Source organism: Taudactylus pleione, unplaced genomic scaffold (genome assembly GCF_031769625.1).
Source record: "Taudactylus pleione unplaced genomic scaffold, aTauple2 ptg000032l, whole genome shotgun sequence".
NCBI lineage: Eukaryota > Metazoa > Chordata > Amphibia > Anura > Myobatrachidae > Taudactylus > Taudactylus pleione.
Window position 1 is genome coordinate 39,799,489 of NW_028284434.1, and position 13,629 is coordinate 39,813,117.

Genomic DNA, 13,629 nt, shown 5'->3' on the forward strand with positions numbered 1-13,629 from the left:
GACCTGAGAGAGTTGACCGTCTCACTTGTTATGGAGATGCTTTGATCAGACGTGCCCATCTGAGATTTCAAGAGTTTAACTTCTGCTGTTAACTAGACAGCGAAAAAAAGAAAAGAAAAAAAAATCAGTACGGTAACTTCATATTTCTAAACGTGTTCTGCATCAGTAAAGCTTTCACTCAGATCAACAACAATATAACACCTCTGATTCAAAGCAATCACTGTAGAATATTTAATTCAAGGTCACTGCTATTCTCTATACGGTCATTGGTATTTATACAGTACGTTAAAATAATTAACTGCTTTAAACTACAGACTGGAGGAAGCTCAGATTAAATATTTAACAGAATTAAGAGCTGAAGACATATTATAAAATAAATAACCAAATACACATAACACATCTGGATATTACAAACTCTTACTGTAGTGGAGCCCATATGCGCACAGATATGGACATATATTATGGTCCCCAAATGTCTGTACATGTGGCAGAATTTGTCTCACATATTTGTCACATGGTAAAATGTTGACTGCGTCAGCAGACCACATTGGACATGGTCACATCATTATGTGTCATTGAAGGGTGCGGTATAAAATATAGACCATATCAAGGTCGATACCAAATGGTCGACATAGGCAAAATGTCTACAGTTCAAATGGTCGGCACAAAAATAGTAGACTTTATTTTAATACTAATCTTAACCCTAACCCTCTCTCTAGTGCCTAACCCTAACCTTCCTCCTAACCCCAGCCTAACCCTCCACCTAGTGCCTAACCCTCCCACCCAGCAGCCTAACCCTCCCACAAGTGCCTAACCATAACCTTAAAACCTGTCGACTTTTTGTACCTGTCAACCATCTGGTGTCAACCCATTGACTGTCGACCTTTCATCCAGATCCCGCCACTGAAGTTTCTGCCTTTCAACCAGTTTGATACAATTAAACTTGAGTTTGATAATGGTTGCATTCATAGACAGGTTCAGGACCACACTTTTATTGAAATAAATGGACTAATACATCTCGTTTGCTACTGTAGATACTGTAAAATCATCACATAAGAGTACAATGTACTCCATGTTAATCAACACTTAACCTACATCAAACAGTGTGTACAACTGAAAAGACAAGATAACTAATAGTTTTGACAACATGTGTTGTATAAGTGACCAACAGCTGGTACTGCCAGGGAGATAGAGGAAATGTGCTTGGATACCCGGACATGGAAGGCCAAGCAACAGCTGGGATACCCGGACATGGACTAAAAACTGACTGTTACAGGTAATTAGTAAATGACATTAAAATGTGAATGTTTACATGAAATGGCTTCAGCATTATGACATTCTAACCGCTGAAAAAATATGTTAGTGTTTCTAATGGATAAAGTGATTATAGCTGTTCCTCTATAACCGACAACATGGCCACTGACAGCATAGAAGATCATATATACGAGATAATCAGGATATATCCATTATTTGTACAGTACTGTGCAACAAAAGAATTCATAAGGCAAATATCTGAATATTGACATAACCCACAGCAATAAATAAAAAAGGAAAACTGAACGTCTAGAGAATGATTTGACCTGTAAGAGCTCACAGATGTGCCACTAATACAGTCATTTCACAAAGAAGTCTAGCTCTGTTGTTACTGCAGGCAAATGAGGAGTAAGTCTAAGATATGACCCAGCTCGCATCTGTGTCTGATTCTGCCTCTACCGCTTCCTATTAGATGTGAATCCATCCTTGCAGGCACCCTGGACCATGCGGAAATGAGTCTATTTTACATTTCTCCAGTGGGATCAGACTAGGCCTCAGCTTTCACCTCTTAAACAAATGACAGAAGAGAAAAGCTGGGCCGTCAAATCTCGCCAAGCCCAGGCAATACCTTTCTCAATCATTGCTCAGGGGCCCTAGCTAACTTTGGAAACGCATCCAATTTGATTTCATGACATTTCCCCTTTTGAGTCATTCAACAACATGCAAAGCATCAATTTATGCAGCGGTCTGACAATACAGCTAGGTCTTTTGGTCCTGTGAACAAAAGCAGAGAGGATAGTAGGGGCCGGAATGTCAGCTCCAGACTCAGGGGATTGCTTTGGCAGGTTCACCAACATGAAATACGCCGTCCTTCCTACAGAAATGTAGACGGCTTTTATCTACCATAGAGATGCAGCTTCATAGCTCCAAAACAAGTTTAATTAAACGTCAGAGCTTGATCGTAATGACACATTAAGTGTTTTATCTTGCTCTTATTGTTACATGTTAAGTGGAGAAAATTACTTCATATGAACTTGGGGTCAATTCTCCCTTTTGTTCCACATTTAAATCTAACAGGTTTCCACTTCCAGGCAGAACGTATGAATATTGTCACAGGCAATTATTTTATATTGTGATACAGCCATCTGCTGATGCCAGTGTAATAAACTGCTGCGGGCTCAGAATCTGCATGGGGTCCTGGGCAAGATACTAAATTTGACTCCATTCTCCCCTCCATTTGAAAAAAAAAAAACACCCCATAACAATAGGTTAGCATTAGACGTGAGCCGAACTTGCCTAATGGGCGATCTGGCTCTGCTACTGATGTGTTTTTACTAATGGTATAATCATGTAAAAAAACCAGATTAATAAAAGCTCTTCCACATGGCTAGTAACAGTACTTATGGTTCAAACTGGGAAATCCTATGGGACCAGTTATGGAATCTGTGACAAGAGATACATGACAACCAAAGGTTTTAAGTATACTTGTAATCTGTCCCAGGATAGCCCCTGGAGACGCCCTTGTTTCTCAGTATTGACCAAATGCACTGTACAATACCCCCTCATTCTGTAGAAATTTAGCCTGGGAAACCTTGATTATGAAGCACATGGGTATTTATTTTATATATAAAGATGTGTTCTTTTTTTTTTTTCTAGATGTTCTAAGTTTTGAACCAGCTTGAACTTCGATCGAATTTGGCTACTGCAAAGGTGTCATCTTATCACAGTGGCAATAGAATCAATACTTTCTTCAACTGCTGTGGACTTTTAGCATCAAGTTTAGATAAATTACCACATTATACCACTAAACTCAGACATGTTCGTATAGGTATCAACTTGGATGACTATTTTTGCCTAGACTGAATTTCATTTTTTTTCTACCTGTCAAAAGAGAATTTCTAATTTAAGAACCTCTTTGAAACCATCTATGGTTTACACAAGGTCAGTGTTTCCCCACTCCAGTCCACAGGGACCCCTAACAGTGCATGTTTTACAGATCTCCATGTTGGTGCAATGGTGTATTCATTACTGGCAAACACATTTTAAAAGATCCACAAGTGGAGATAGTCATTTCAAATGTGATACTGAGGAGATCTGTAAAACGTCCTCTGTTCAGTGGCAAACGCAGTCCAGGGTCTTGGTACAAGTATCTGCAGTTTGTTTTTTTTAGCAGCACAAAAGCTAAATGTAAATCCTGGCCTGCCCAGCTCTAACTAAACAAATTGATTCGCCTCAGAGTGGAGGGACCCAACGTCTCTCTCACAAAACAAAAGCCTTTAGTGCAGCACTTACATTCAGCATTTACAGTGTCTCTCAGGCCTCTGACCTGTACCCCAAGCAGTGAGAGACTTGACTACAGAGACTGACATACCATTTATCAGCCTCTCACAGGTGGTCTGGCAATCAAGGCTGCTAATCAGCTTCTACCTACCAGACAGAAGCTAAAAACCTTGGGCATATGTATCTCCCCTTGACATTCTTTCCAGTGCTTTTGTCACATATTACCCGCCAACCTGTTTTAAACCTGTGGGATGGAATACCTGTAGCCCCTGAGCAAAAAACATGGACTAAGGATCTGTGTTGGAGAGTTAGCTTCCCGACATATGCTCTACTAAAAAGCGTAAAATTTTACAATGTCAAGAACCATCTAGTTATTCTCCTATTGGTTTCACTATTCTCCATCCATTTTAACAGACAGATGGGGGAAGCGCTGATTGGCAACTGTTTCCATGCTCTCAGCCAATCACTGCTTCCTTATTCATTTCTATGGAGTGACTGGGAGTAGTCTGGTCACAGTGTGCCATGGGTCTCTGCACACTCTTATTTTGCCAAGAGTCAGGATGCTACCTGCTTTGTTTTGGAAAGGCGAAATAGGAGAAAGAATGGATGTGTGGGGAGTGTTTTTTAATATAAATATATATATATATGTTTATATATATATATATACATATATATATATAATAATGTGTGTCTCGCATGTTTATTTATATATAAATATATATATATATATATATATATATATATCCACGAATGCGGCACACTCCTTCCCATACAATTCAAAGCGCCGTGGTGCCCGCTAACACATGTATATACAAATCCAAAAAGCGGCACTCAACGGACTTCCAATAAGGACATTACATCAACTCCTTCTGCAATGTTTCGGGCTTTATTGCGCTTCGTCTGGCTGCATACACATCAATATATATATTTATTTTTATTTTTTTACAGGTGGACTACAAGCTTCCTTACTGACCAGGCATGCTGGCACTTGAGGTTTCACAAGTGCCATCATGCTGGGGTAGGCTTACTGGGACTTGAAGACCGCCTGTAAAGAACATTATTATTAACTATTTAATCATTATTACTTTCCGTGCCCACTACAACCATTTTCCGAGGGATTTCTGCCCTGGGCTGACCAGTTTAGGGCTGGTTAACTATGTGTTATATTTTATTAAACTGCCATGTGTTTGTGCCGCTGCTCTGTTGCTTAGTATAGCCAGTCAGTTTGTTGCAGCCTTTGGCCTATATTGGTGAAAACAATATTGTGAGCTGTGAGGTGATCATAATTGACTGGAATTACTATACATTAAAGGTTATTGATAATAATACTGTAGGAACAAAAACAGCGGTTTTAATAAATACAGGTCCAAAAGTATGATGGGCAAATTTTTATGCGTAGGCCTGGGGCTGTAGACCCATCCACCCTATTGTTAAGATGGCCCTGCTGGCACCTTCAGTGGCAGATGTAGTGTATAACGAACAGATCATCAAATCAAGGCTCATGTCAAATTGAAAGGGAAAGACTGAGATGTCAGAAAAACATGTTCATACATTCAACTGGTTATGATTTTAGTACAGTATCACAGGATCAAGAAAATAATGTCCGACAACAGCACTGACTTCCATGGGAGGTGCCTCCTGTTCACTGAGGCTGTGTGGCTGAGCAGGAACATCACACTGGAGAGGGAACACTTCATGGTGGAAGAGTGGGGACCGTAGTCCACCTCCAGGTTCACCGCAGGCATGGACATCGGTAGCCGATGGTTACTAACCATCAATGTTATTGTTCCAATGGTAGTGTTTTTACCATTTGATGGTGGCGGTTCTATGTTTGCCACCATCGAATGGAAATACTTTGATGGTGTTCTGATGGAATTTTTTTAAAATCCTGATAGCTATGCCTCTCCTGGCTCCTTCCTGGCTATTGTGTCTGCATCAGGGCATCTTTATGGGTTCTCTGGAGGCTGTCTTGTCTGCCTCAGACATGACCCAGCTCAGCCCCTGATTCCCTCCCCTCTCTAGGCTGCTGCTAAGCAACAGGGCACATTGCTATCGCTGACAGGTTGGCTCTCTTGAGACAGTGAGAGCCAGTCAGAGTGCAGCCCTCGGCCCTGCAGCAGCAGCCACTCACACATCACAACAGTTTTTCCTGTGACTTGGTTCATTCCAAGCCTCAGTTTCAGATGCTTTCTCGCTATTTCAGCACCCTGGCCAGCATCTTGGCGCAAGATTTGTTTCTGTGATTTGCTTCACTAAAATAGTCACTGCTCGGCTCCATTTTGTCACAGATGAATGGTTCATACACCTAAACCTTTTTCGACCAATGCTGTATAGAATAGTGAAAACCCCATCAAAATACGTCCAGTGGTTCAAGAGATTAGCTCGACCAAACAGACAAACCCCTAAACTGGATACTTTATTTTATTTATATATACAGTATACACTTACTAATATATATATATACATACAGTACCAGTCAAAAGTTTGGATACACCTTCTCATTCAGTGTTTTTTGTTTATTTTAATTATTTTCAACATGGTAGATTAGTACTGATTAATACTGAAGACATCAAAACTATGAGAAAACACATATGGAATTATGTTGTAAACAAAAAAGTGTTAAACAAATCAAAATATGTCTTATATTTTAGATTCCTCAAAGCAGCCCCCTTTAAATCTTGGATGACAGCTTTGCACACACTTTGCATTCTCTCAATCAGCTTCATGAGGTAGTCTCCTGGACTGGTTTTCTAACAGTCTTGAAGGATTTCCCAGAGGTGCGGAGCACTTGTTGGCTGCTTTTCCTTCACTCTGTGGTCCAACTCATCCCAAACCAGCTCAATTATGTTTAGGTCGGGTGATTGTGGAGACCAGGTCATCTGACACAGCACTCCATCACTCTCCTTCTTGGTCAAGTAGCCCTTATATAGCCTGGAGGCGAGTTTGGGGTCATTGTCTTATTGAAAAACAAATGATGGTCCCAGTAAGTGCAAACCAGATGGGATGGCATGGCGCTGCAGAATGCTGTGGTAGCCATGCTGGTTAAGTGTGCCTTGAATTTTGAATAAATCACCAACAGTGTCACCAGCAAAGCACCCCCACACCATCACACCTCCTCCTCCATGCTTCACAGTGGGAACCACACATGCAGAAACCATCCGCTCACCTTCTCTGCGTCTCACAAAGACACCGCAGTTGGAACCAAAAATCTCAAATTTGGACTCATCAGACCAAAGTACAGATTTCCACTGGTCTAATGTCCATTCCTTGTGTTTCTTGGCCCAAACAATGCTCTTCTTCTTGTTGTTCATCCTCAATAGTGGCTTCTTCGCAGCAATATGACCATGAAGGCCTAATTCATGCAGTCTCCTCTGAACAGTTGATGTTGAGATTTGCTGCTACTTGAACTCTTTGAAGACTTTATGTGATCTCTAATCTGAGGTGCTGTTAAGTAGCAGTTTCTGAGGCTGGTAACTCTAATGAACTTATCCTCTGCAGCAGAGGTAACTCTTGGTCTTCCTTTCCAGGGGTGATCCTCATGAGAGCCAGTTTCATCATAGCGTTTGATGGTGTTTGCAACTGCACTTGAGGATACATTTGAGGTCTTGAAATTTTCCTTATCAACTGACCTCCATGTCTTAAAGTAATGATGGACTGTCGTTTCTCTTTACTGAGTTGAGTGGTTGGTGCCATAATATGGATTACAACAGTAGTCAAATAGTGGTGTCCACTGTGTACTAACCCTACCTCTGCACAACACAACTGATGGTCTCAAACACATTAAAAAGGCAAGTAATTCCACAGATTGCCTCTTGACAAGGCACACCAGTTAATTCAAAACCATTCCAGGAGACTACCTCATGAAACTACTTTGAGGAATCTAAAATATAAAAAACATATTTTGATTTGTTTAACACTTTTTTTGTTTACAACATAATTCCATGTGTGTTCTTTCATAGTTTTGATGTCTTCAGTATTAATCTACTATGTTGAAAATAATTGAAATAAACCAAAAACTATTGAATGAGAAGGTGTGTCCAAACTTTTGACTATTACACTATATCTATATATATATATATATATATATATATATATATATATATATATATACACACATACATACATATACACATATACACACACACATATATATATATATATATATATAGATAGAGAGATAAATCTACATTGTCACATTACTGCTCATGTAACAAATGACGCAGTGAGCAGAGGCGCCTTATAACGCCCCCTTCACTAAGCTCAATCTGCTCTTTGCAATGTAAAATCTCCACCCTATCATCAAATGCTTAGGCTCAGTGTGTGACCAACAGCAAACTTGTCCGCCCTCCAGAGAGACTTTGAAAATAAAGTAACTGATTTGTGGGAAGACAGATAAAAACAACTTAATAGGGTCATGCTTAAAAAGGTATTTAGCTTGCTACTTGACTGCATCAAAAAACAACCTAAGCAGGATTGTTGCTTTATAAAGTATATCTTATTAAAACATAAATTTAGCAACATAGTTTGGGCAACTCACTGCCACTGCACCTGTGCGTCACGTCACTTTGTTGAGAACATAACAATCACAAGAGCAAGTGGGTAAAGAATGACTAATACATACAGAATACTAATAAAGCTCAGTGAATCTTTGTCAAACTTGTCTGGTAAGTGGAGGTTTCATATTATAGCCATAATATCTCAAACGTGGGATACACCCTTTGTGCGGGCAGCATATCACTCTTTAAAGAGTGTGCTGTATCCTGTTTACTGATTACTGCGTATAAGATCAAGCATGCAAAACATGTAGGAAAATACAGGCAAAGGGTGGTTTGGAGAGGTAGTTTCCATCCGGGTTATCAGGATACCGACGCCGGAATCCTGATACCAGTCAGAATCTCGGCGCCGGCATCCCGACGGTAAGTAGTGAGATTTGGGTTAGACACTAGGGGGAGGATTAGGGTTAGGCACCTGGGGGGGAGGGTTAGGTTTAGGCTGCGGTTGATGGTTAAGGATACTTAACAGGTGTTGGTATCCTAACCCTGTCGGGATGCCGGCATCGGGATTTTGAAAACGGGGGTCCCGAGCGCTGGCATGCCCTACCCATCCCAGTGGTTTTTACATATTGATATGGACAGCCCCGACTACAAAAGGCACCGTGATTTGTATGACAATTTGTTTTATACTGCACCTATACCGTAATGAAATGCATAACAAAAAAAAACAAGCAACAACTTAAATAAAAGACGGGGAAAAACAAATTCTGCAAACATTTGAAATTAAATACGAGGCCCGGTAGGATAAAATACTTTCAGATCAATCCCATTCTACAACCTCAGCTAGACAGAGAGGAGCCGAGGTGCAGGCCAATATTGCAGTGCTTTTCAGTACTACTGTTTATTCAGAAACTGATAAGATTATCATAGCAAAAAATGTTTCCCTCAATTTTCTGATTAGGCCTCTTATCGGCAGCTGGCTCAGTCTATCAAAGCCAGCTGGGAGGAGAGAAGAGCTGTGCTATTCACACATATACAGAACTGCAAATGGAAGGTACACTGTCTCCAGCTCACTCCTGCAAAGAGATTCATTATTCTCCTTCTTCCTGGCTTTAGATCTACGTAGGCACTGACTCAGGGGAGAAGTACAGGAGGAAATGGTGCTATACACAAGAAATGCCATCACAATATTAAACACCACTAGCACTGGCTTGCATTGTAAACTTGTTATCTGTTCCTGATTGTCAATCCAAATTAGCAAAATTAATTTATGCATTTGAACTGTAAGAAAGAGCAAATATACACTCAGACCATAACAACTGTGTCAGAGCACAGTGACATCATATAATTTACAGGAAAACAGGAGCACAGTGACATCATAAAATTTACTGCATACAGGAAAACAGATGACAAACACCTGCCATTTACCCAACACTCAGTCCCAGCGGCCTGCTTGCCATGAGGCATTCTCTGAGCCCGTAGAAGATTCCAAGTGGGCTTCAAATCCCAGCAGTGGTTATTCCAACCTCCTGAGACACTCAGTCCCTGCTTCCCTTGATAATTCTGCCAGGGTCAGAGGAGTAACAAGCAAACAGGAACGGATCCAGGAGACCGTCCCTTGTGGTTCAACTCCTTTGCTGGGTTGGATTTTGGATACAGTTTTCCTGGAGATTAATTCCACCCCATGCTCACCAGGGATTAGGCAGTGTGGTTAATGTACAATAATCTGTGGCATATATACACAGTAATGCAATATAAACAGCATTGGTGTTTTGATATGGAATGTGGAAATGACTTAAGTGCCAGTAAGTGGGAGAATGGCAGATGAGCTGTGCTAACCCCACTGGGAGCAGATGGTCAGTGACCCAACATCATATTTCAATTTGCTGCCACTGCTCCTGGCATCACAGTATTATATCCAGTGATGGAATGAATGGAGACTTGGAGATGGCATTTATAAATGCTACTTCTATGTATAACTTCATCTAGCAAAATAAAAGAAACAAGATTAATATGGCAACCATACAAAATAATCCAAAGCAGAATGTTCTGATAATTTTTCCAGTAGCCATCTTTACAATCAAACTGATATATACTCATATTGGTTAAGCCATAAAACAATTTACAAACTTCACTTTATGTTTCCTAAACTTTGAACTCAAAGGCCACAATAGGATATCCACAATAGTGCCCAAGTAACATCATCCCTTTGCCAGTGAGGGTTTTCCCATCTGTGCTGAGCCCATGTTTCGACGGTTCTGTTTGTTACATTCCAACTTTAGTGTCCCTAATTTGTTTATGTTGTACTGTTATACCCACACAAACTATAGCTTGTTTTTTGTTTTTGAGTTTGGGCTGTCTGAAAACATACATTAGTCTTTTTGCTCTCTCAAATGCTAAATAAAATTGAACAAAAAAAGTAGTTTTTTCTTGAAATCACAAGAAAGTGAACTAAGAGCAAAGCACATGCATGTGTGTATAATATACTAAATATATAATGTATATTTTCGCCATTATTGCATTTTTCCAAAACAGTTATATGCAAAGGTTTTTGTAATAACAATTAGGCTAGTATCTATGGTTTCGTTTTTTCTTACAGAAAATGTATGTATACGTGTGACTATATTGGTATTTTTAAAGTAAATAAATTATTTAAAATGAGATATGGTAAGAACTTACCTTTGTTAACTCTATTTCTACGAAGTCCATAGGGTTCCACAGGATACCTTGGGGTATAGGTGATGACGTCAGGCATCGGGCACCATAGAGTTAAGTTTTCAGCCTCCCAGGATGCACTAGGGTCCCCCTCCTATACCCCGCCCCCGAGCCAAGGCATCTCAGTTACGTACCAAGCCATAGGCCGGAGGAGGGGAAGAGAGAGAAGAAAGATCTGGACACACACAAGAATCACATTCTCACCAGAGGGAGACGGAAAAAAGCTGGTGACCAGAGTAAAGCCCATCTGCAGCACAGGTGCGACAGGGTGTGAGTCCTATGGAACCCTATGGACTTCGTAGAAATAGAGATAACAAAGGTAAGTTCTTACCATATCTCATTATCTACATCAGGGTCCATAGGGTATCCACAGGATACCTTGGGGATGTCCCAAAGCAATATCCTTTAAGGGTGGGGACGCTCCTGTGCTGAAAGGAGAATCCGCCGCCCGAAGGAAGCATCCTGAGAGGCAAAGGTGGCAAAAGCGTAATACCTCACAAAGGTATGGACAGAGGACCACGTGGCAGCCTTGCAGATCTGGACTGCAGAGGCACCACGTCGAGCTGCCCACGAAGGACCCACAGACCTAGTGGAATGTGCCCTCACAGAGGATGGAACCGGAAGGCCTTCATGAAGATAAGCTTCTGAAATAGCCATACGAATCCAACCTGCCAAAGTTTGCTTTGAAGCAGGCCAACCCTTTTAACGGAAGCCATAGAGGACAAACAAGGCATCAGACTTCCTATAAGAAGAAGTGCGGTCAACATAAGTCCTTAAGGCCCGCACAACGTCCAATGTGGCCTCACCCACTAAAAGATCAGGTGAGTTAAAAGCCGGCACAACGATTTCCTCATTGATGTGGAAACTTGAAACCACTTTAGGAAGGAATCCAGGACGAGTGCGCAGCACCGCCCTGTTCCTATGAAAAATCAGAAAAGGGGGTCTACAGGAGAGAGTCCCTAAGTCAGAAACACGTCTGGCCGAAGCAATGGCCAGAAGGAATATTGTTTTAGCTGTAAGCCATTTAAGGTCCACTGAGCCCAGTGGTTCAAACGGCGGTCCCTGGAGAGCTCTCAGGACCACAGCCAAATCCCAAGGAGCCACCGGTGGAACAAAAGGTGGCTGAATGCGAAGAACACCCTGCATAAAGGTGCGCACATCAGGGAGCGCAGCAATCCTACGATGGAACCAGACTGACAGGGCAGACACCTGCACTTTCAGGGAAGCAAGGCGAAGCCCATGGTCTAGGCCCGCCTGTAGGAAAGCCCACACTCTAGACAGGCCGAACTCCCGAGGGGCATAACCTCTAGGTCGACTCCACTGGAAGAACGTATGCCACACACGATGGTAGATTCTTGCAGAGGATGGCTTCCGAGCTCTTCGCATGGTTTGCACCACAGAGTCGGAAAACCCTCTGGACCTCAACATGGCCGTCTCAACAGCCACGCCGTCAAAGACAGCCGAGCCAGGTCCGGGTGAAGACAAGGACCCTGTGATACAAGGTCCGGTCGCAGCGGCAACCGCAGAGGAATGTCCACGGACAGACTCCGGAGGTGAGGTCCGAGAACCAGTGCAGTCTGGGCCACTTGGGAGCTATCAACAGGAGTGTAGCCCCTTCCTGTTTGAATTTCCGGATTACCCGCGGAAGAAGGGAAAACGGAGGAAAGAGATAGGCAAACTGGAACGTCCACTGAACGGACAGAGTATCCACCAGAGACGCCTTTTCGTCTCTTGTTCGAGACCCGTACACCGGCAACTTGTTGTTGTGCCGGGACGCCATGAGGTCTATCTCTGGAAGACCCCACCTGTCCAGAAGTTGAAAGACGTCCTGGTGCAAAGACCATTCTCCCGGATGTACGTCCTGCCGACTGAGAAAATCCGCTTCCCAGTTGAGGACTCCCGGGATGAATACTGCTGATATAGCCGGGAGATTGCGCTCCGCCCAGACCAGGATGCGGGACACCTCTGCGAGTGCCGCCCGACTTCGGGCTCCTCCATGTCGATTTATGTAAATCACGGTGGTGGCGTTGTCCGACTGGACCTGCACGGGGTGACCTTGGAGAACCCGATGTGCCTGCTGGAGAGTGTTGAAAACCGCGCAGAGTTCCAAGATGTTTATTGGAAGTTCCTTTTCTGCCTGAGTCCACCTGCCCTGGAACAAGTGTGGACCCGTGACAGCACCCCAGCCCCGGAGACTGGCATCCGTTGTCAACACGACCCAGTTCGCCACCCAAAATGGGCGACCCTTGTTGAGGTGGGTCGTCTGCAACCACCAGGCTAGAGACAGGCGAACCTTCAGAGTGAGCACCATCGTCTGCGACTTTAGACTCTGAGGTAGTCCATTCCATTTGGACAGGATCAATTGGTTCCAGCGCCAGAATAATGGACCGTAGGGTCTCCATCCGAAACCGAGGCTCCCTCAAGGACTTGTTGAGGGCCTTGAAGTTGAGTATTGGACGGTACGACCGATTGGGTTTCTGCACCAAAAATAGATTGGAATAGAAACCCTGGCCCCTCTGGGAGAATGGAACAGGCACTATAACTCCAGCCTGGAGCATAGTGTACAAAACCTTCCGCAGTTCCAAGGCTTTGTTCCGGTCTAATGGAAGGCCTGTGGTGAAGAACCGGGATGGGGGCCTGTGTCGAAAGGAGAGGGCATACCCGTGAGAAACCACCTCGTGAACCCAATTGTCTGTCGTAGTTATCGACTAACACTGGGTGAACTGAAGCTGACGGCCTCCCACTTTGGGATCCCCCAAAGGGAGGCCCGAACCGTCAGGCCGCAGGTTTGTCATCTGACTTAGGGGCCAGACGTCTGGTACTCCAGGCCTGTTTCCTGGGCTTGGCCGATTTCTTGGGCCCAGCCTGTCGGGGAAAAGACTGTGCT

General features: G+C 43.0%; 1 protein-coding gene across 6 annotated transcripts in view; it reads right to left on the reverse strand.

The window, feature by feature from the left end:
* The window catches only part of MAD1L1 (mitotic arrest deficient 1 like 1), an 811,364-nt gene that overhangs the window by 418,400 nt on the left and 379,335 nt on the right, over positions 1 to 13,629 (reverse strand). For all 6 annotated transcript variants that reach the window (XM_088452027.1, XM_088452028.1, XM_088452030.1 and 3 more), the window contains one exon: positions 4 to 92. In XM_088452027.1, the coding sequence (XP_088308153.1) occupies positions 4 to 92 (89 nt within the window). The remainder of the gene's footprint in view (positions 1 to 3; positions 93 to 13,629) is intronic.